At 54.2% G+C, this 23,122-nt stretch overlaps 1 protein-coding gene across 6 annotated transcripts in view; it reads left to right on the top strand.

Moving 5' to 3' along the window:
• TSPAN14 (tetraspanin 14) overlaps window positions 1–18,658 on the top strand; it is a 55,936-nt gene extending 37,278 nt beyond the window's left edge. For 2 of the 6 annotated variants that reach the window (XM_082425738.1, XM_082425739.1), the window contains exons 3-10: window positions 6,312–6,362; window positions 8,137–8,283; window positions 9,821–9,991; window positions 12,035–12,160; window positions 13,461–13,505; window positions 15,633–15,752; window positions 16,145–16,222; window positions 16,873–18,658. In XM_082425738.1, the coding sequence (XP_082281864.1) occupies window positions 6,312–6,362; window positions 8,137–8,283; window positions 9,821–9,991; window positions 12,035–12,160; window positions 13,461–13,505; window positions 15,633–15,752; window positions 16,145–16,222; window positions 16,873–16,944 (810 nt within the window). In that variant the 3' untranslated portion in view covers window positions 16,945–18,658. Of the gene's footprint in view, window positions 1–3,921; window positions 4,614–6,311; window positions 6,363–8,136; window positions 8,284–9,820; window positions 9,992–12,034; window positions 12,161–13,460; window positions 13,506–15,632; window positions 15,753–16,144; window positions 16,223–16,872 lie in introns of those variants that run through there. The other 4 variants (XM_082425736.1, XM_082425737.1, XM_082425740.1 and 1 more) reach the window with 4 other exon arrangements.
• Window positions 18,659–23,122: the final 4,464 nt, after the last annotated feature.

Raw genomic sequence — 23,122 nt, 5'->3', positions numbered from 1 at the left:
TGAGCAAGGCACCATCCTGCCCTGGGCCCATTTCCCTCCGGGATAAGAAGCTGGGCTTTAGCGTCCCTTCCAGCTCCCAGAACTTCCAAACTCCCACAAAGAACTGGCTTGGTTTAAGCTTTTTTTTTAATGTGGGACTGTTTAGAAAGAGGCATTCCTTTTATGCTCTGTTTAGGGTCCAGAGTGATTGCAATCTGGAGGGGCAAGGCCTCCTGATCCCGACAGATGTCCTGGGACTCCCCCCTCAGTGCACTGGCTCTCAGGGCCAGGTTGGGTCTAGGGTCTGTGCCCTCTGGTGTCCTTTCAAGTGACCACAAGCATCTCTGGTGTTCCCTGGACTCCCCAGGCCTGGACTCCGGATTTCCAGTTCTGGAGAGTGAATGCCAGGACTGTTGGGTTTCCACCTGGCATGATTTATGGTGGCAGAGCTTAGGCAGTGGGAGGTGCAGAGGCCCTTGGAGATCATTGGTCTCCATCTATTCAGTTTTGCAGGTTGGCAAACTGAAGTCCAAGAGAGGGATGGCTTGCTCAAAGCCACAGGGTGAGTTGGGAACAGAGCTGAGACAGTTCTATCTTCTTCCACTCCCTGCCCTGTTTTCTTTCCGTCATCCTTTCCCCACCTCACTTGAGAAACCTCCAGAAGGCATCTGTTTCCTTAAACTCTGCTTTACTCTTGTCTCCAGAAGCCCAATACAACAGATGCCTCTGGAAAGGAGGACCTTGTCTCAGGACAGAGCTGCGAGTCGTTGGGGGATGGTGAACAGAGTGCTTTCAATCCAGCAAATGCTGATGGTGTCTTTAGGGTCCCCGCGTCTCTGTTCTGCCTCCATGTCAGGGCGGGGCTCGCTCAGTGCTCCAGGGTAAGCACATCACTCCGGATACTTCTTTGAATTCCTACAACCCTCCTATGACCCAGGAAGGGTCATCCCCACTTTGCAAAGAAAAACAGGCTCAGAGAAATTTCTGGACTCGCACAAGTCCTGTCACTTGTTGCAGGGTGGAGCCGGAACCAGGACCGGCTGACCCATGCTGTTTTTTCAGTGCTGCCCTGGACTCCCTCGGGTTTCGGTGCTTACTCTTGGGTTTCCTTCTTGTTTTTTTTCTGAGGCTCCCTCTGGTGGCCCAGGGGCAGGGGCTCTGTGCATGTCACCCTTCCTCAGCCAGGGGAGTCTGCAAGAATCAGGGCATGGCCTGAAAGCGTTTCGTGGCTGCTGGTGGTTTGTCTTGAGCTTGTGGAGGAAAGTCCTCTGGAGCCTGCAAGAATTGCCTGAGTGCTTTCACACGCACTGAACTGAAATCTTACAGGAGACCAAGCCCACTAAATTGTAGGTGATGAGGGGCTGCTTTTGACCTGCTTGATGCTGAAATCCTCCTCCAGTCCAGCAGGGCCTGGCTAGATGTCTACACTTCCGTTGTGTCTGGAACCTGCTGGGTAAAGGCTTGCCCACTTGGTGAGTGGACCCTGTGTGGCTTCCAGAACAAGGCAGGGCTGGACCAGCCCAGAATGCCCCCCAGGAGACCTCTCACCTTCTTTCACAGGGGCCTTTGCCTAAGGTGGAGAGGTCACTACTGAATCTTCACAGTGACCCCCAAAGAGGGCCTGACTGGACACAGAGTGATCCTCCCCACCTGATGATGTGGGACGTTGGCTTTAGGGTTGCACAGCTTAGAAGCCCCGTCTGCGGACTCCCACGCCGCCGGGCGCTGTGACTAGCCCTTGTGGTGGAGGGCACAGGCTGGTGCCCGCTCTTCCTGCCTTGGGTGGCTGCCCTGTGGGCAATGAGATAACATGACGTCAGGACAGAGACACGCAGGTTTGTTTCTTGACTTCGCCACCAGCTAGCTGTGTGACTTTGGGCAAATAACCAAATCGTTTTACATCGGAACTTTCCCATTTGAAAAATGGGGGTAATAGTACCAGTGTTATGGGGTGTGGAGGGCCTCTTTAGGTGTATTGTGTTTAATGCAGCACCTGGCACTCAGGAAAGGGTGGTGCTACTTGTCCTGGTGACCACCGCAGGGTATGCACCTGATGGTCCAAGGCTGGCCTCCCTTTGGGCTTGGCGGGAGTTGGGCTCCATTCTTTGGGAAGGAATTTAATCAGGTCATAGAAGAGAGACAAAGGAGGTTACTCTGAGGCTGGAAGGCACCTGAACTGTCACTCCCAGATGGTTGGCAGCCAGGAGGACAGCCCAGCTCCATAGACCATCTGTCCCAAGGAGGTCCAGGGAAGGGGCTCCATGGGGAGCCAGGCGAAGCTGGCCAGAGTCCTGGCTCATTCAGGGGGCTGTCGTGTGAGCTCCCAGACAGGTCACTTCCCCTGTTTGGTTCTCCCTCAGTCTCCTTGTCTCTAAAACAACTGTTGGTCCCTGAAGGTCCTGCCTTGGACCACTGTTCACTGAACCCATGATCTGACATGGGTCCCTGCACCCCCGGTTCCTGTCTTTCTGGTGCAAAGTTAACTTTAGTTCTTCCTGTAAAACAGAATGGAAAAAAACACAAGCTGTCATTCTTAGAGCCCCGTTGTTGTGAGAGAAGGAGAACTGGGTTGCGGTGGTAGGGAGCTGGTGTCTCAAGCTGACCGTATTCGGCGAAGGGTTTCCGAGGGGCAGACCTTCCTCACTGTCCCTCGTGGCACCGGGTGGTGGGTGGGTTGTCATGGAAAGTGGTTAGGCAACCCTGAACAAAATAGAAAACATCTCTGCCCTCAGAGGGCTTAAGTGGAGGGGAGCCACAGTAGACAGACAGACAGCTCATGTGGTCTAGGATATGTGCCATGAAGAAGATCTAGCGGGGAAGGAGATCAGGAGTGATGGATGGGGAGCAGTGGCATGGCAAAGGGAGATGTGTTTGAGGAGGAGAAATTTGAAGAGACCTGAATGGAATGAGGGAGGAAGCCAGGAAGGGATATGGAGGAGGAACATTCTAGGCTGAGGGATCTAGTCAAGGCTCTGAGGCAGGGATGAGTTTGGTGAGTTGAAGAAACAGGAACAATACCAGGGTGGCCCAGAGAAGGGGATTGGGACTGGGGAGCCGGGTCAGAGATGGTGTTGGAGATGCACACCACAGCGTGGCTGCCCACGTTCTTGTGGTCTACGGCAAGGAGTTTGAATTTTATTCTAAGTATGAAAGGAAGTCATCGGAGCATTTTGAGGAGGGGAGTGATCTAGACGTATTTTTAAAGGATTGTTCTAGTTGCTTGGGGACCTGTGGGGAGAGGGTGGGGAGGCCCCTGCAGGGATGAAGCATGGACACGTGGGAGCAGAGAGGGTATGCTATGTATTTTGAAGGTAGGACTAACAGAGGGGTCCTGATAGGTTGAATGTGGAGTTGGAGGGAGAGAGCTGTCAAGCCTGAGGTCTAGGTTTTCTGTCTTAAACGAGTAGATGGTGAGTGGTGCCATTTAGTGAGAAGGGGAGAGGTGGGGAGGAGCTGCTCCGGGGTTGGGAGGCCACGGCTCCATTTGGGGGCACGTGAAGATTGAAATGTTACTAGTCATATTCAGTGGACAAGTCAAGTAGACATTGGGGTGTTTGACTCGGGAGCAGCTATGGCTGGAGGTTAAGATTTGTGAGTCAGGCATGTTAGTTATGAGCTCATCTAGAGGGCTCAGGGGAGGGCAGGGGTCCAGGACTGAGCAGTGAGGTTCTCCAGCATTTAGAGGGCTCTGAAAGACGAGGACAAACCCACAAAGGAGACTGAGAAGGAACGACAGGGAGGGTGGAAGACAATTGTGTGTGTACACTTGGTGTCCCCAAAGCTGAGTGCCTCAGTGACAGAGGGAATGACCAGCTGTGTTGGGTGAGATCAGGTAAGCTGAGGCAAAAGACTTGACCACCACCCCCCCCCATCTTGGCAAGAGAGAAGTGAGTCACTGGAGACCTTGAGGAATGGTGGGGAGAGAGGCCTGCTGGGATTCGGCAGATAGTGACTGGTCACCTTCAGGCTTGCTTACTGTGCAGTGTCAGACACTCGGGAAGAGAAGGGAAGTGGCCGTGTACCCCATCAAGGAAAACGAAGCCCTCTTCATCAACTGGTTAATCCAATGGGAGGATGGAAAAGTGGGAAATCAGCACAATGTGGTGGAAAGGACCGCGTGTCAGCTCCATAGAGCCTAAGTTCCGACAGCAGAGGGATCTTTGCCCACGTGGCACAGTGCTGTCTCCAGTGCTTGAGATGGTGCCTGGCACTTACTCAGTGGCTGTTGAATGAATGAGTGAGTGAGTAAATGAATGAACTAAACAGAGACTTGGGATCTGGGCCTTCTCACTTACTGCTTGGGATTGTTACTGAACTGAACTTGGGTTCGCTCGCCCGACTTGCAGCAAAGCCAATCCTTTTGCTACCAGGTTGTGGTGAAGGGAAGTACAAGGTTTATCGCAGAGTGCCCAGCAAGGAGAACGGGCAGCTCGTGCTCAAAAGATCCAAACTCCCCGATGGCTTTCAGGCAAGGGTTTTTAAAGGAAATGTTAAGGGTGAGAGTCGCAGGGTATATGATTAACTTGTGGACTTTCTTCTGCTTGGTTAGTGGTGATGTAACAGGGAGATGGTTCGGGAATCTGAATCATCTGCCTTCCGGTTCCAGCCAGTCTGGGGTCCACGTACCTCTTCAGGTCAGCGGGTAATCACCATCCTCCACAGGGTTGGGGGTGGTAGTCTTAGTTTCTGCAGAACAGCTCAAAGATAGCGTCGTATTGTTATCTAAATCCCTTCTGGAGGAACCAGGAGTCCTGTGACTCTGTTCTAATCAGTAGCTGCTTGAGTCTGCTCTTTGGAATGGGGGGATGGGGGGAGGGGGGACCAACAAGAAGCAGCGGGCACAGAGGGGCTCGTACCCAAGAAGGCCCCGCAGGGTCCTGCTCGGTTTCAGTCCCCCTTTTCTTTGATATTCCTCAATCTTGAGGGAAACAGGGGCGGAACGAGAAAGGGAATAAAGTTGTGGATCATCAACTTGTCAGGGAACTCTGTTTCAGAGGAACTCTGTTTCAGTGGGACTTGGTTTCAGAGTTTTGGTCCTGGCCCTCTCGGCTCGCGTGCTGCTTTGTTAGGTGGGGGAATCAGGTCTTGGCAGGACTCCTTCACTTGGGGTCCACAGACTGCTGTGGGAACCAGCAGTAAGGAGTCTGAGAACCCTCTGAAATTCCCTCCAAAATATTGGGCATGTGCACATTTTCTGAAAGTGGCCTGTGACCCAGAGGAGGTTGGGAACTCCGGGGCTTTCTCTGAAGGCCCTTCTTCCGAGTCCAGCCTCCTAGGGCTTGCAGTGAAGTAGACAGGAGTATCCTAAAGCTGGAGAATACACTTGGGAAAGTTGCAGTCACAGAGAACCTTGCCCTGTTGTTTACCGTCAGGTCCTGATAAATGGCAGCAAAATGCCAGCAGAGTATAAAGCAGTTAAGCAGAAAAATAGGGGGCTGCTTAATTTGTAGAGGCCACGTGGTGTTTGTTTTCTATGGAACGATCCTCCCTGGTGTAGGAGTCTGTGGCGTGTATTTGGGGGTCCCTTTTTGTCATGGTGCACGTGAGGCACCTTAGCCCCGGTGGGTTCCTGTGGGTAGGAGGTCAGGTTTGGGGGGCACTGCTTTTCTGGGGTGAGCACTTGGCTTGGTGCAGGCTTCTTGTAATTCGGTAACATAACCAGGCATTTCCTGAGCACAGGCATGCCCTGCAGTGCAGAGTGTAGGGACCACGGTGAGGAGCCTGAGCCCGGCCAGCAGATGGCCTGGGCGGCTGCTTGTCTGTGCTTGGAGTCTGTCTCCGGGGCTGGAGGCCCGAGGCGGGCGGCACAGGGGGTGCTCTGTCCTATGCAGGGCTTCACCTGCACTGGGAGCCCGTGAAGGCTCCTGGGGCAGCCATCATAAAGGGTGATGTCTTCTTACACACCAGATAGTGCATTGAAATGAGGAGGGGGCTTGTGGAATGGGGAAGAAATGGGGCGTGGCCTGATGTCTCTAACTCCATAGTCTCTCCTGGACAGAGTCTGCTCCGAGATCTTTGTCTCTGCTCTCCAGAGCATGGGGCCAGCTGGGGTTGAAGGAATTTGTCCCAATGGCCAGGGAAGATAGGTGTGGGTTATCTGAAGAGCCTCACCGTCCTATTGTTCTGGTGTAGAGTCCCTGTCTTCTGCAGGGGCCAAGGGGGCCACCTTCCCCTTTTTTCTCTGCCCAGCCTGGACACGAGCCAGGAACACCCCCTGACTAGCAGTGTGGTCCCTCCTCTGAGAAGCACGTGCGTGGAGCTGGTTTCTGACCTAACTTGCTCTCTCTCTCTCTCTCTCTCTCTCTCTCTCTCTTCCCCCTGCGCCTGCTCAGTTGGCTGGAGTCGTCTTCCTCGGTGTCGGACTATGGGCGTGGAGCGAAAAGGTAGGTGTGACTGTCACTAGGACCCTGAGCATCAGTCCGCCAGGTTTGTTCAGCTTTAACTGTCCCTTCCTCCAAACTCCTCCCTGACGAGTCTCTCCTGTGCAGGGTAATGGTCTGTAGTCATTAATCTTTACAGAGCCGGCTCTTGGAAGTCACTGAACTTATGATGAAAACTCCTGGGGTCCTGCTGCTGGCCCTGCTTCTCCGTGGTAGGGTCGCTGCTAGAGGTCAAGGTTGGGCTGGTTGGGATTTTGAGCCCTGTGAGTGTGGGGAGCCCTCTCTCCTGTTCCCAGAAGCCCTGAGTCACCCTGGGGCATGTCTCCAGCTGTGTCCAGGGCAGGCCTGGGGCTACCTTCTGGAATGAACCCTGTCTGTGCCTCTGGGAGCCAGCAGGACCCTGAACACAGTTGTGTTGATTCCTGAAGCTCTTGTTCTCATTCACGGGAAGGACCCCTGAGTCAGGGATCAGGGCTCTGGGATGTGCCCCCTGGGCGCCCTGTAGGCACCTTTGAATCTCCTTGCACAACCTGTGGAGGAGAGGGGAGGAGAGAAGACCAGGCTCTTACTGTCCAGAAGGACAAGGGGCAGATGGACCTCCAAGGAGGGGACTAGACCAGGTGTGGGCAGGGTGGAGCTTTGGTGCCACATTTTGCTCTGCAGGTAGGTGGGCGCTGGGGAAGTCGAGAGACCAGGCTGGAAACAGTGGGAGCTAAAGCTTCCTCTTGAGTCTCAGGCCCAGGGCCCTCTGTTCCTTCAGTGGAATCTCTTTCTGCTTTCAGGAGGAGGAGACAGGAGCGCTTAGGTCTGTGGGCTTTCTTGCCATGGCCTTAGGAACTGGATAAGGTCTGCCTTTGGGTTTGGGCCCCTTTAAGAGCTTGTAGAGCAATGTCACTTTGCCCTAGTGACCAAGAAACTGGTGCAAACCATGACTCGTAGTGCCACCGTGTGACCGCCTCTGGAACAGCGGCATCTCAGCCAACGGATCCCTGAGCCTAGGCCTGGCTACCCTGGCTCCCTGATTCTAGCTGGGTGCCTGGTCCGGCTGCTCTTTTCTCCGTCCTCCTTTGAATCCTGTAGAACTGCTCTGTCCATTTCAGTTGCCATTAGCCAGATGTGACTAATTATATCTAAATTAATTAAAATGAAATACAAATTAAAATTCAGTTCTTTAGTTCCACCAGGCCACATTTCAAGTGCTCGAGAGCACATGTGACCAGTGGCTAGCATTGTGAACAGTGCAGGTGTGGAACATCTGCATCATCACAGAAAGTTAGTGGACGGCGCAGCCTTCGCCTGTCCTCGGCGGGTGTGCCGTTCACAAGCGTGTTCATGTTGAAGCTGTTTTCATCTCAGGCTAGTGGGGTGCTCCATGAATTGAATGCAAAGTCAGCCACCAGATGGCCAGAGGCCAGGGCCCTGGGGTGCCTTGACCACGGACCACAGGGCCCCTCAGGGCCTCTTCCACCCCAGACCTGGCGTCAGTACCCTGCAGGCTACAAAAGAAGTGTGGGGTCTGCCTGGGAGGCGGTCACAGCCTAGATGGAGACCGGGAACGGGAGAGCGGCTGGGGGCTGACGTAGGCAAAGATCTACTGGGCAGAGGGGCCTCTAAGGGGGCAGGTGGGGAGGGGCCGTGCCATGCCGTGGCTTTTAATGACAAGACTGAGCCTTGGAAGGCAGGTTCCTGTCCTCATTTCGGTCCGGACACAGCCCCCCCAGGGCACCCCCGACTCTCTTTGAAGCTGATGTTACCCTGCTTTCTCTGCCTCTTTCAGGGGGTGCTGTCCGACCTCACCAAAGTGACCCGGATGCATGGCATTGACCCTGTGGTTCTGGTGCTGATGGTGGGCGTGGTGATGTTCACGCTGGGTTTCGCTGGCTGTGTGGGGGCCCTGCGGGAGAACATCTGCCTGCTCAACTTTGTGAGTGGCCCCAGACACGTGGGGGGGAGGAGGTGGGGAGGTAGGGGTATGGGCTCTGCCGGGCAGGCCTGGCCCTTATCTGGGGGGTGGGTAGCAGCTCTTACGAGCCTCCCCCAGGATCTGGCAGTTGGGGGAGGAGGCAGCCCTTGGTGCCCTGCTGCCCAACGAAAGGTAAGATTTCAGGGAACAGTCAGATGAACCAGATCCTCATCTCTGGAGAGGTTGGGCCCCTCTGGATTTTAGCTCCTGGTGGGCAGAGTCGGCTGCTCCCTGGCCTGCTCTCCTCCCCTTCCCTTGCCTTTCATCTCCCTTCAGAAGTTCCAGTTGTTTGTTTGCTACTCACCTTTGCCCTTCCTGGCTAAGATCAAAAGATGTCAGTAATGTTAGGAAATCTTTTCCCTCCTCCAGGGTGTGTGAATCTGTTGGATGTGCAATGCAGAATCCTTAATTTCCTGGCAGAACTTCAAGTTACTAAGGGTTTAGTTTTATACTTAGGTACACATTCATTTTGAAATGCATTCAGCTAAAATTAAATAGCACCTGGTGGGGAAAACACATAATTGTGTTTAGCACTATGTTTTTTGTCGAATTTATTAGATCAAGCCTTTTTTTCTGGGCTTCATTTAAAAAGCAAAACACGTGGGCTTTTTCTCATTTTTTTTTTTTCTCTTAAAGATTATGTTTGGTTACCTTGCTCCTCTATGAATGGAGATTACATTCTGGAGGGCCTTATGTGTGTGTATGTTTGTACATGTGCGTGTCTTATTTTGAGATATTGCTGGTTGTTGCATAGCTGCTTAGTGTGCTGTATGGCCAGTGATAACGGCGGTGATAACTTGAGCTCTACAGGCTGGAGCCCCGCCGTGATGGGAGGGGGTGTGGACCTGTGACTGCAGTGGCCTTTACAGAATTCCACCACTATTGTGGCCAGGGACAGCTGTGCTTCTGCAGAGGTGTTTATGCAGTTGACTCTCATATACACACATACAGAGTAGGTACTGATAACGTTAGCAACACCAGAGTTGTAATAGAGCCCTGCCAGGGAACTCAGATGTCCCGTATCTAAAGTATGTAACCTGAGTGAACCTCAGCGTCCTTATCCCTAAAGTAGGAGTAACAGATTTCTAGCAACTGGGATGGTTGTATGTGCGAGGAGAGTGGTCAGATAGTGTGTCTGGGGCACAGTCTCTGCCCTAAAGGAGCTGATACCTGGTGGGGTAGGACAGCCATTCATTCCCGTGTTGGAGTTTCCTTGGAGCGGGGGCTACTCATAGGAGACGGTTGGTACGTTGTCTTGGAGCTTTCCCATACCTTCACTCATCTGACTCTTCCCAACAGTGCAGCAGTGTGAGTAGGGGTGAGTTGCCCGGAGTACCCAGCTAATGACGTGGGATCCCCCAGACTCCAACGCGGGTCTCTTGGGTGCCGAGCCCGTGCTCTTCGCAGCAGGCAGAGGTTCTGGGTCGGACAAGGACGCGCGTCTGGCTGGGAGGCCAGAGGTGTGGTGACTCCTGCTCCCGTGCTTGTCCCCCTGCAGTTCTGCAGTGCCATCGTGCTCATCTTCTTCCTGGAGCTGGCCGTGGCCGTGCTGGCCTTCCTGTTCCAGGACTGGGTGAGGGACCGGTTCCGGGAGTTCTTCGAGAGCAACATCAGATCCTACCGGGATGACATTGACCTGCAGAACCTCATCGACTCCCTTCAGAAAGCTGTAAGCACCACCTTCTCCCTGATAGAGCCTGGCTTTCCTGGCTTCAGTCTGTGCGCATGGCTCGGGGGCCAGGCTGGTGGGGAACACTGGGCCTTCCCCCCTCAGCTCTGCCCACAGCCGGGAGGCCAGGGGAGGTGCTACCCCCCGACTCTGGTCAGGTTAGCTTTGTCTGCTTGTGGTTGCTGGCGGGCCGGGCTTGCTCTCAGGGTGCCCTCCCCCATTTGCTTTGGGCAGGCAGTCCAGCTGCACCCACGGCCACCCTACCCTCTCCCCCCGCAAGGACCGGATCTCTCCAGCCCTGGCCACGCAGGCGGCTGTAGTCTCCTAGGTGCTGTGTGTGCTGAGGGGTAGAGCTGGGCTCGTGACTCCCCGTCTGAGGCTATTCTTGTCCCCTTCCTCCTCGGGACCTTTTCCCCTTCCTGTTTGGGAGGGCAGAGCTGCCTGGAGGAAGGTTCTTCAGATGGAGAGGAATGTGACCTCCCTGGACTCTGTTCCCGGGGGTTTGTCTAAGCAGTCCCAGGCTGTGGCCTTTTCTCTGTCAGGCCTTCGTCCCCCTTGTGTGTGGCTGTACCTGGAGGCTGGGACCACTGCTGTCCCCCATCCCTGCCACCCCTCCCGCCCCCTCTGCCCCTCCCCCCATCCCCCCCCACCCCGGCCCCGGGAGAAACCCACTCCCCACCATGCCAGCCTGCGCAAGGTTGTTGTTTGATCTGCGCTCTGCCAGGAAACCTAGCTTCCTCAGGAGCTTTTTATATGGAACCCTTTTGTTCGGAGGAGAAAATAGAAGAGCATTAAAAATAACTATGATCTGTTCTCCTTATTAACCAGAACTTGTTTACCCCTTATTTCATGTATTGTAGGATCCCGCAAAACCCATTTTTGTGATCAGAGATCCTTCCTGTGTTGTTAGATCCTTCCTCTGTTGTTGTTAGATCTCTTCCGTGTTCGTCTGCGAAAGTCCCCATCCCACCCTCTTCTGACATCACTGCCTCCTGTGCCTTTTCCTTTTCTGTTCAAGGCTGCCATTCTCTCTTCACTTCCACATAACCTTGGGCTTGCTGGTGTCAAGGATGCCAGAGTGGTTCCTCTCTGCACTGGCCTTAAAGACATTGTAGTTTTCTCCACTGCCTTCCTCTCCTTTTAAAAAATACCTTTCCTTAGAGATAGTAAATGATGGAGCTTCCTCATGGTAAAATATCAGGTAGTAGTTAGAGCACCTGGAGCCACGGAGGACGGGGGCAGGGGAGGCGGGGCAGGGGAGGCGGGATTTTTACCTTGGAAATGAAAGTGAAGCCAAAATCCTGGTTGTGGGCCATATGGCTGTGATTACGGCCATAACCGTGACAGCTGTAAGGGCAAATGTGAAAACAACATCTGCTCTCGGATTGGTACGCCACTGACGTCACAGTGCTGCTTTCACTGTGTTTGGTTTTACGATTTTTTACACAAATGGGGTTTTTCTTTGCTGCTTCACCAGATAGTGGGGGGTTCTGGGAAGGGAGGGCGGAGACCCCGGGTCAGGGGCAGAGCTTTGATTGCGTTACCTTTCACCCCAGTCGTAACTCTCCTTGGGAGTAGACTTCAGCAGCTGTTTCCTGTAACGAGGCATAAAAGGTGACTGGGGCCAGCTTGGACCTTTCTTGGGGAGGAAGGCACACTGCCCACAGAGAGGTGTTCTCTCGGGGGGCAGTAGAGGACCACATCAGAAGGAGAGTGAGAAGCCCGCTCTCCCGGGTTGGGGGTCAGTTGGGGAGGAAGGGAAAGTTCCATGGTGAGGAGGGAGTGGAGCTGACTCCAAGGGCGCTGCCGAGCCAGCCTGGTGTGTTGGGCCCAGACGGGACCTGGACACAGTTTCCTTCTTAAAGGGCCACTCGGGTCACCTCGCTCACGTCTCAGTGATGGGAGGTCCGTGGGGCGGGCTTCGATTTCTCTGTGTGATACACAGAGGTGCACTGAACCCCGTGTCCCTAAGACAGACGCCCTACGCCGGGCAACGACAGCCCTGGCTCAGAGCCCTGACAGTTCTCGGCTTTATGATTGCAGAACCAGTGCTGTGGGGCATATGGCCCTGAAGACTGGGACCTCAACGTCTACTTCAACTGCAGTGGCGCCAGCTACAGCCGCGAGAAGTGTGGGGTGCCCTTCTCCTGCTGTGTGCCCGACCCCGCGGTGAGTCTGCCCGAGCATGGACGGTCCCTCTGGAGCGGAGCAGATCCTGCCTCCCTGAGGGCTCTGGCTTCTTCTCTTCTGCGGATGGATTGAGTGCCCGGCTCCCCCTCAACTCGCCTCAGGGCTCTTGCAGCTCTGAAATCCTATACCTATAAATTCCATGGTGTTTTTGCATGGCCCACCCTGGCTCTGGTGTGCTGGGTGAAGCAGGCAAAAAACAGTGGTCCCCCTCCCATGAGGGGCTCTCACTCAGGGGCGCCTGGACAAGATGCTGTGAATATAATGAGGCCTGGTCTCCTTTCTCTGGAGAAAACAAACGCTCAGTCCTCAGAAGCCCGGGGCAGTGGGGTACATCGCCATCTGGGGGTGGTGCAGAATTCTTTCACTGTTCTTTCTTCTTCACCTGTCTTCATCCCCAGTCCACAGACCACATCCTTGGGTTCCAGAAACTGAGCTCTTGGGTGCCCCCGTCCCATTTTTTGGCCACGCTGCATGGCTTATGGGATCTTAGTTCCCTGACCAGGGATTGAACCCGGCGCCACAGCAGTGAAAGCTCCGAGTCCTAACCAGTGGACTGTCAGGGAATTCCCTTGGGTGCCCTTGAAGGAGCACTGAATGTTTGCCCAAACCTAGCCTGAGTAGAAGGGAGCCCCTACGGCCGTCAGTACCGTCACACTGCCTGGTGCTGGGCCACGGGGCTCTGGGCGGGTTCCCCAGCCCGGGAGGGACTCAGGTCTGCAGAGGCTGCACAGCGGTGTCTGACATCTCCACCGTGACGGTGAAATCTTTAGCAAGTGTAGCTTTTCCCTTCTAGCTCAGGGATTGGCAGACTACGACCCCTGCACCAGATCTGGCCTGCTGTCTGTTTTTGGATGACTTGTGAGCCATGAATGGTTTCAGCCGTTTTTAAGTGGTTGAAAATAAATCAAAAGAAGGATAATATTTTGTGACACATGAAAATCATGAAATTCAAACTTCAGTGTCCATAAATAAAGTTTTATTGAAATACAGCCATACCTGTTCATTTACATATTGTCAATGGCCACGTTCATGCTACAACAGCAGAGTAGAATACTAGCTACATAGGTGGGTTTGAAATATTTACTATCTTGCCCTTCACACAAAAAGTTTGCCAACCTCTGTCCTAGCATGAAAGGTTAGTTGGCAGCATGATGGAAGGTCATGAGCTGTAATGGAATTGGTGCAGGTGTTTGCTGATGTTTGGTTGTGACTTTTCTAGAGCTTTCTACCACCGGCTTCTGGAGCACAAAAATGACTAATCTTTCTGCTTTTCTTACAGCAAAAAGTTGTGAACACACAGTGTGGCTATGATGTCAGGACTCAGGTGAGAGCCCCCATGCATATGACTTTGAATTCTTCAGGTTTATTCTCTAGAGTCCAACTTCCCGATTTAGCACAAGTGCAAAGTGGAGTGGGAAAGCCAGGGGAGACTAAGCTCAGAGGTGCCACGTAAGCTGGGAACCAGGCGAGCGGGAGCACACGGCCACGCACACGCCTTCCCTGAGCCGCTGGCAAGATAAGATTCATGGGAACAGTAATGGGTGTGATTTCAAGCTCTGTGAACCACAGTCACAAAATCTAGCAGTTGCTACATTAGTGGAAAGAAGATGGATGAGAGTTTGGGGGAACAAAGACGACATGTTTAAGAGGCCCTTGGAGTCCCAGGAGGTGTCTGTTATGTAGGGGTTCAGGATGGAGTTGCAGGAGGCACATGGCTTGGTCCAGCTGCCGTTATGGAGGCCATGCTGACAGGGAGGGAGACAGGCTCAGGGCAGGAGCAGGGCTCAGTCCTCTAAGGGCTTCCTCAGGCCGCAGGGAGTGTGCGCTTGGATGTGAAGAGGCGAGGGCCCACCCCAGTCCTTGCTCTGGTGGCCTCTGGTGATGTGAATGACAGCTGTTCTGAAGGAGAGGGATCTCAGGGAAACTGCAGACACCCTGCTGTTGGCCGTGGACACTAGGGATGTGACCCTCCAGTCTGGGAAACCTCAACTCCCTCTGCAGTGAGCTCCGCTTCATAGCGATGGGCCTATGTCAGCATCAGCTTCTTTAGTGACCGATTTCCTCGCCACTTGTATCAGTTGCTAGGGCTGCTGTAACAAAGTACCCAGGCCGTGTGGTTAAAATAACAGAGATTTAATTTTCTCATAGTTCTGGAGGTTAGAAGTCTGGGGTCAAGGTGTCAGCAGTGTTGGTCCCTTCTGAGGCCCCTCTCCTTGGCTTGGACGGTGCCTCCTCCTCCCTGTGTCCTCACGTGGGCTTCCCTCTGTGTCTGTCTGTGTCCTAATCTCTTCTCACGAGGACACCAGTCATATTGGATTAGGGCCAACTCCAATGACCTCATTGTAATTTATTTACCTCTTTAAACAGCCTCTCTCCAAATACAGTCACATTCTGAGGTCTTGGGGGTTAAGACTTCAACATAGGAGTTTTAGGGGGACATAATTCAGCCCCTAACACTGCTAACGAATGAATGTTCCGTCAGTGTTTCATGGGTGAGGCTGATAGGGGAGGGCGGCCGGGGCTGACTGCTGTGCTCGGGGTGGGTGGGGGACACGGTGTCTGCCGAGGCCACGTCCCTGTGTGCTGACTGAGCCTTCACTAGGGTCAGCTTCAGCCTGCTCCTGCTGGCTCTGCTTCTTTTTTTAGTTTTTTTTTTTTTTTTTTTAAATTTTTATTTATTTATATTTATTTTTGGCTGTGTTGGGTCTTCGTTTCTGTGCAAGGGCTTTCTCTAGTTGCGGCAAGCGGGGGCCACTCTTCATCGCGGTGCGCGGGCCTCTCACTGTCGTGGCCTCTCTTGTTGCGGAGCACAGGCTCCAGACGCGCAGGCTCAGTAATTGTGGCTCACGGGCCTAGTTGCTCTGCGGCATGTGGGATCCTCCCAGACCAGGGCTCGAACCCATGTCCCCTGCATTGGCAGGCAGATTCTCAACCGCTGTGCCACCAGGGAAGCCCTGGCTCTGCTTCTTGGAGCCAGGCTCACCTGGGCTCGGGGGCACACTCTGAGAAGCCATTGTCCCTTCCTTCTCCTGACTCAGAAGACGCTGAACCCTCTCTCCCCAGCTTCTCTCTTTAAGGCACATTTTCCTTCCCCAAGCCCTCATCCCCCTCCGCTTTCTCCAGACATGGGCTGCGAGGTGTGTTGAAAAAGTTGACCTTGAAATCTTTGGAGGCCCTAAGAGAAAGGGGTTAAAGATCACAGCCAGGGAGCCTTTGCTTAGACAGGTTATAAAACGTGAACTGCCCGGGGAGGGGCAGAGACCGAGGCAAATAGACGTGTTTCTCCTGGAGAGTTCTGTCTGTCCGTCTGTCCTCGGCACCAGCCTCCCAGATCCCTCATTCCCCCCCGAGCTTTGAGTTTTGCTCTACCCCTGGCGGGAGCCCTCTGGGAATCCAGGGTGGGGACGGCCTGCATGTCTTGGGCTCAGGCCGCTGTCCTGTTTCCCTGCAGCTGAAGAGCAAATGGGACGAGTCCATCTTCACGAAAGGCTGCATCCAGGCTCTGGAGGGGTGGCTCCCACGGAACATTTACATCGTGGCCGGTGTCTTCATTGCCATCTCACTGCTGCAGGTTTGCTCCCGCTGCCCTTCGTGGCTTCCTCTCCCCTTGTGGCTGCACCTGTTCCCTTGAGCCAGATCTTACACTCTGGGAGAGATGCTGGTGGCCGAGGGCGCGTGAGGCCCGGGGTGAGTAGGCTGGTTAGTGTCTGCCGGGAGAAGAACTGATGGGAGGAAGTCAAGAATTCAGTGAATCAGAAAAACCAGGAGTTTTTTCCAGTGTTGCCCAGGGCTGGGAGGAGAAGCCGGCAGCCCCCCAGGCAGCCTCGGAGGCAGCTGAGGCTGCTGCTCTGTGGAAAACCCACCATTTAGAAAATGTTCGGCTCTGACCTTGCCTTGAAGAGGGTGACTGGGGTGGACTCGGGGTCACCAGCCACCCACGCACCTTTTTCCTCCTTCACTCAGTGGTTGACTGATCTCAAAGGAAGGCCGAGAGACAGAAGCATCTGGAAAAGGAAAGAAAAAAATTTACTTGCAAAGCAGGCAAGGATCTCTTACTTCAGAAGGCCTGGCCCATCTGAGATACCAACCACAAGAATGATTTAAAGTGGGGGTGAGGGGAGCAGAATTCCTCAGGTCACCAAGTTCACATTAGTCTGTTCCTGGTAGGAAGACATCAGCCTTCCCACATGATTATCCTGGTCACTGAGGTCGGGGTGTAGCTTCAGACATCAGCATGGCCCAAATCGGGGACAGTTTTGTTTTTATGATGGAATCCAGGTTTACGGGAAACATTCGAGATTTGGTATTTGGGGAATCAGAACCAGTCAGGGTGACCCTGTCATTTTCCGGTTCACCCCGGGTACAAAGTGAGTCGTGGCCTGTGGTATGGGATGTGCGTGGTCATTTTGCAGGCAGGGCGGAACGTCCGATTTGCTTCTGTGGTGCCTGCTGTTTGCCCCCTTCTAGGCTTTAGGGAAGGTCCCACTGTTTTTTACACAGCAAAGCAGACCCCGGGCTCATTTGTTTTGACTGTGGGTTGGTCTCGTTTGCCCACATGCCCAGTTGCTGCTCTCTGTCCTCAGCCTCTGCGGGTGGGTGTGGAGGTGATGGGCAGCGCGGGGTACCCTGCCCCACCTCACCCTCTGGGCCCCGATGCTGACGGCTGCTGCCTCTGCCGGCTTTGTTGTCAGATATTTGGCATCTTCCTGGCGAGGACCCTGATCTCGGACATTGAGGCAGTGAAGGCAGGCCACCACTTCTGAGGAGCCAGAGGTGGGCGAGCACAGCTGAGCCACGCCGTGGAGGCCGAAGCCCTTCACCGCCATCAACTCCACGTCCAGAGGGAGAGAAACGGACGCACCCAGCCCGAGCCAGCACCCCGCCTTCAGCATCCGCGTGACACGATCTCTCTGTTTCTGCTTGCTGGTGCTGGAGGCCAAGGGGCCCCCTCTCACCTGCACGGACTTGTGACCAGTAGCCCCGCTGGGGTCTGCCTGGAGTCAGAGGACATGTCTTTACGTGGGGGAGGTGGCTCTGAGGGACAGACGGCTCTGGTGGCAGCACCCTGGCCTCCTCACCGCTCACGTCATTGGTGCTGGCCTAGGCGGCAGCCACACCTTCTGTGGCCCTCTGAGTGCCAGGGGGGCCCGCAGTGTCTGCACAGGTCGGGGTGTTGGCAGGATCCTCGGCCATGTCAAGTGAAGTAAGCCTGAGCCAGTGCGTGGGCTGGTGCCACGGGAGTGCCTCGTCCATTGTCCCCCGGCGTCCAGGGCGGAACTATCTCCAGCCTCAACAGCATTATGCCCTGAGGGCACGAGGGGGCAGCGGGCACGGCTCTCCTCCGGAGTCAGCTCTCCTTTTCCTGAAGTGTGTAAATAGTTTATTTATAGGGCAAGAATGTTCTCACACCACGTCTTCATTTCCTCTGGCATTCTCCTCTCAACAGCCTTATGCGGCGTCTGGGACTGACGCCATCCTTTTCAGTTCCCCTGAGTGTCTCACGAACCAACTCCAGCAGCTTCTCCGTATCACCCCTAGTAACCCAGCTGCACATACATGCTCCCCCTTCGTCTGTGCACCCCCAACCTGCATACTCCCACTCCCCTCCCCACTTGGCCTCACTGTCTTCTGGTCTTGGTGCTACTGAAACTGTTACCCGGAACTTGAATCCTGACCCTCCCCCACTGCAAGGCCAGGGAGCCCCAGCCAGAGATGGCCAGCTAGACACCTTTGGCCAGGGCTCCTCTCCAGGCCACATGCTAAGGGCCGGCTGGCCGGCCTGGCGTTCGCCTCTCCCTGGAAAGAGAAGCCCCGTAGCCAGGCCCCTGGGCCGAGCCACGGACCCCAGCCTGCAGCTGCGTAGAGGCTCAGACGTTTCGTTGCTCACTTTCATGGTGACCTTCCACCCCCTGACGACGGCGATATCTGTGGTCACCGTGTCCACCCTTCCTGTCAGGGCTACTGGGGGCTTGCTGTTGGAAATGAAGTCTGTCTTATGTACTGAATCACCCCCCAGGCGTAGCTGGGGCGTTCGTGCATCTTTGGCTGGGCTACACTCTAACGCCTCTCTGGATCTTGTACCAGTTCTGTCCTCATCGTTCAGGTATGGAGTGCTACCTTCACATACTTGCCGAAGTGTACATGCTAATGTGGTATTTACTGGTGGGTGTTTGTTGATGATGTTGGTTTTGTTTAGTTTTTTTACAATTTTCTCTGTAGACTAGGGGAAGAAGAATGCTTGTGTTTTTAGGAAGTGTGATGCTTTTCTTTGACTGCCAAACTCTTTTATGGAATATATCTTTATATTAATGCTGTTGTTTTGATTGTTTTTGTTTTGGGTCATATCAAGATGGCATTAAGCATCTCAGTGGTAAACTCGGCTGCCGAGGGAAACAGTGGGATCGGGTGTGGGTAGGCATGACGGGAAGGTAGGTGGTTGGCACAATCTGAAATAAATTTCATCGGGTGATTTTTTTAGATTCTGTGTGCCACTTTCAATGATTCTTTGTGTGGCGGTTACACCTGGAACAAGCTGGCTTGTGGCTTAGTTATGCCCAGCTGGAAAGCACAAGGTAGAACTTTGACTCCATAGGCCCGGAGGAAATGTTATTTTAGGTTATAACTGTACAGCCCCAGGCAGTAGGGTCCAGGCAAAAGAGCTTGGGGACACTGGGTTGGAATTTGGGCACTGCCACTGCATGAGCTGTGTGTCTTGGACCTGCTGACCCATCTGTGGAGGAGGTTCGTGGCAGTGCCAGGTACATCTGACCCAGGCTGCCCTGGGGGAGTCGGTGGCCCCAGGCCCTCACCGCTGGTGTGTGGGCACCAACAGCTCCTGCTGTCCCATCTATTCACGTGGACCTGGTGGCTGGAGCCCTTGCAAGTGTCTTCACAGGTCACAGCCCAGTTCAGGGTGAAGTCTAGCTGTGACTTTTTCACAGTTTGGGTTTGTTTTCCAATTAGTTTACGAAACTTGCTGGCCGCTTTCAGCCATCTCATCTGACTCTGAGTTGGATGAGAACAGCAAGTGCAGGGTAAGGGGTGCTCACGTGGCATCTCCAGCGCCCTGGGCTCCCTCCGCGGAGCCACAGTGCAGCCCTCCCAGTCACTCCCTGCCCAGCCTACCCTGAGTCTCCAGCCACTCCCTGTCCTCTCAGACCGAGACAGAGGCCAGCCTGTGCCTCTGCACTTCCCCTCCTGCCCCCCCGTACACTCTCGCTTTGAAGTTTCAGGGTCTTTGCTTATCCTTCCTGTGACCCTCCTGCCCACCTCCTCCTGGGGCTCCTGCACTGTTATCTTTCCCACCTGCTGTCCTCACCCCATCCCACGTATCCCCATCCCAGAAAGCTTGCCTTGGCCCTCTTGCCCTCTTACCAGCCCACGCCCCACCACTGCTTTCCTTCCCAGGCGTCTGCTCGTCCGGGCTCTGTCCGCCTCCCACCACCACACAGTACTCTCCTCACTTGACTGAAAGCCACACACCCCAATCACCGGCCTCCGTGCCTCTCTTGGCCTCTGCAGCACCTGACGCTCTGGACCACCCCATCCTCAAAGTCCTCTGCTGCCGCCAGGGCTCTCAGGTCTCCTCTCCCGCCCATCCTTGTCCCACCTTCAGCTGCACCTGCCAGGGCTCACCTGTCTCCTGGGGCTCCCGTGCCCCCAAGGCAGGGCTGTGAGCCGGGCAGGAAAGCCATCTGTGCCGGTGCATGAGACTGCGCTGGTCTTCTCCACGTGAGTAACAATAAAAATTAATGGATCCAGAACTTTCTGGAACGTAGGAAGTACACAGAGTACCTAACAGTTAAAAACTGATTGTCACCAGAAGAGCTCGGGGAAGCCATTTTTATGCTCAAAACATGAGGTAAGTTGCTGGTCAAGGATTTGGAAGAGCTGGGTTGAAAGTCTGGGAGCCTTGCCCCTGCACCTGCACCTGCAACTAAAATAGGAGGTTTGGTGCCTGCCAGCTTCTGATTGTGAACCTCTGCTTGGTGCCTGCTGAGCAAAACCAGCACCAAGGGCACGACTGAGAAGCATCAGTGTCCTGAGGGTGATCCAGTTACTGGGCTCTGGGGCACGTTGACAAGCAGCTGGAGAAAGAGCGCGGATCCCCGTCTCTATACCTGGATTTGGGTGCCTGGTTTGGTTTGGGGGCCCTTTGGGAGAGCATGATGTCATCCCCAAGGAGCTCAGCCCCACCCTGTGCTGGAGGCCCTGGCTCTGAGCAGCAGCAAGCTCACTTCCTTGCGTGGCCAGAGCTGCCGTCCACCCAGCAAGCCTGCTGGGCGGTGAGGAATCGAGCATAGCTTTCTCTTCAGGAGATACTACTTGGGGGCTGCCACTGGGGCAGTCATGGGCGTGCCTGTGAGTGTAGGCCACTGCAATCTTAGGGACCCCAGGGGAGAGCTCCCCAGAAGAGGAGGCTGGGAAGTGAGAGGCCAGCAGAGGAGGGAGGGACTCAGTCTCGGCAGTAGGGACCACCTGATCGCTTCCTGGCCGGCAAGCTCAGAGTGTGGACTGCAGAGGCACAGAGAAAGGGGAGGGGCTATTGCCGTGGTCCCAGCGCCCAGGGCATCCTCCTGCCCAGGTGTCAGGAGCTCAGCCCTGTCACCTTGCGGTCCAATGCCCTCAGCTGTCCCCGGTGAGTGTGGTGGCTGTATGACCTGCATGGGTGGGCGCTTTCTAGCTCTAGGGTCATGTGAGGTGTCTGGCCACAGGGTTTGTAGGATATCGGCCCCCAAACTGTGGTAACCTGTCCCCAGGGATGAATCTTGGTACAGGTGCTTGCACGTGCTTGTCTGTCATCCAAGAGAATGCCTCCCAGCCTTCCAGGGCAGACTGGGCCTCCTGCAGTTCCTTTCTCCTTCATCTGGATGCTCTCTCCAAAAATCCAGAGAATTATACAACTTTAGGTCCTTTTTAGCTCCTTGTAAACTCAGTAAGACTTGGCTTTTCCTCCTCAAAGGCTACAGTAAAGGTAGATTCATTCTCAAAATGCTTTTGGGGTCTCCAGGGCACCTCAGGAAAACCTGACGTGGGCACTATAGAATGGCAATGGCAGTATAACTTTGGGAGGGAGAAAGTTAAGGCTACATTCAAATGGATACTGTTCTGGTGTACTTACCGATTTTAGAGACTCCAGGTTTGTAAAAGGAGGAAGTCTGCACGCCTTATAAAGGTCTGGAAGAGTTATTTCTTCACTCTGCTTTCTTCCCCTGCTCTGCATCTTGTACGTCAGCAGGGGCTTCAAAACCATGGCTTAATAACTACCAAACTAAATTATCCCCTTGGACTGTAATTTTATTACCTCAAACAGCTTTTAAACTAATCTGTTTTTTTCAGTATAAGTAGAAGCAATCCAAGCATAGAGTGTAAAAAGTATGTGTCCTGTTTTCCAGAGGCATCCACTATTAAGTACCCTCCTAGGAAACGTCCATGCATATTCAAATGAGAATTTTCCGCCCAAATGAGAATTGTGTTTTACAATGAGTTTTACTCGGTGTATCTCAGAAATATTTCTCTGTGGCCGCATACGCATCCACAGTGTGTTTTCACAGTCCGCTGCAGGACCGCCATGAGTGAATGAACCTTGCTCTGGAACGGGGATCATGTTTACAGTCACAGGTAACAGAAAACCCAATTGAAACTGGCCTAAACAATGAAGGGAGGCTTTTGGCTCCTGAACCTGGAAAGTCCAGAGGTGGGGTGACTTTAAGGGTTTGATCCGAGTGACTCAGTGATGCCAGCGCCGAGGATCTGGTTTCCTTTCCCCTGTCTGCTCTGCCTGTCACAGTGTTCCCATCACCCAAGGCAGAGGGAGGCAAGACCCTACCACAGACCACCTTGAGCCTCTGGTGAGGACGGCATGGTGGTCCCATTGAGGGAAGTCCCCCCCGCCCCAGCCCCCTGTGCTTGTCCATCCCGCTGAAACCACGTGGTGGGGAAACCAGGATCCTATGGGAGGAGATGGACATGGGGAAGGCTGCCAACCACCCCCATTAACTCCTGTGGGTGGACGTTTCAGTTACGGGGTGTTTTGCTCTTACAAGGGCTTATGAGAACCCCATGGTATTTTGTTATTAGAATTACTTCCTAGAAGGTTTTATAAGAAAAACATGTTTTTAAACAAGTTCTCCAGGGAGGTGGGCTGGTTTCATGATGAGCGGCTACTCGGGGCTGGTGTGTGTGAGGGCGGCCTGAGCGCCAGGGATGTACGGGCTGTTTCTGGGCCAAGAGGGGTAGTTGGGAGGGAGGCGATGACATCTCCTCCAGTAGCCTGTGGCCCGCAACAGCACAGCTTCCATAGGGAGGCTCAGCAAGGTGGCCCTGCAGTCCGCCTTTGCCTTCGGAGATAGCTGGTCGTGTGGGAGAGCAGTGGTTTGGGTGGCATCCCTGTGTACGGATGAGGACATGCCCTGGAGATCCAGTGCCACCCCGAGGTTGCCAGGGAGGGAGCTGCAGAGCCTGGCAGACAAGCCTGCAATGGGGCTTTGGGGTACAGATGGCTCACTGCCTGCTTGCTGGAGAAGGGCAGCACACTCCGGTGGGCTCTGCCTGCCCATGTGGCCACTTCCCCAGACAGGCAGCTATGTGCCAGAGGCAAAACTAGACAGTGAACCCTGGGTAAGTGGGGAAGGGAGAAGAGGGGGTCGTGGCCCTGTGGGGCTGCATTCCCAGGGAGACCAGGTGGGGTTGCAGTATATCTGTTTCCTCTGTAGCACCAGGCAGACTACTTTGGATTAAGGATTAAGGCCTGTGCTGCAGTGGGAAGAGCACTGAGCCTGAGTTTGAGCTGGGGCTCGGAAACAAACAAAAATCACGCGCACACACACACGCAAACCCGAAACACCTTAGTGCCTCAATTTTTTCATCTGTCAAGTGGAGATCATTTTATTTCTTTACTTCACAAAGTTTCTGGCAGCATTTGATGAGTTCGTGTAGATG

Source organism: Balaenoptera physalus, assembly GCF_965194825.1.
Source record: "Balaenoptera physalus genome assembly, chromosome: 14".
Classification (NCBI taxonomy): Eukaryota; Metazoa; Chordata; class Mammalia; order Artiodactyla; family Balaenopteridae; genus Balaenoptera; species Balaenoptera physalus.
This window is presented reverse-complemented; position numbering and strand designations above follow the sequence as displayed.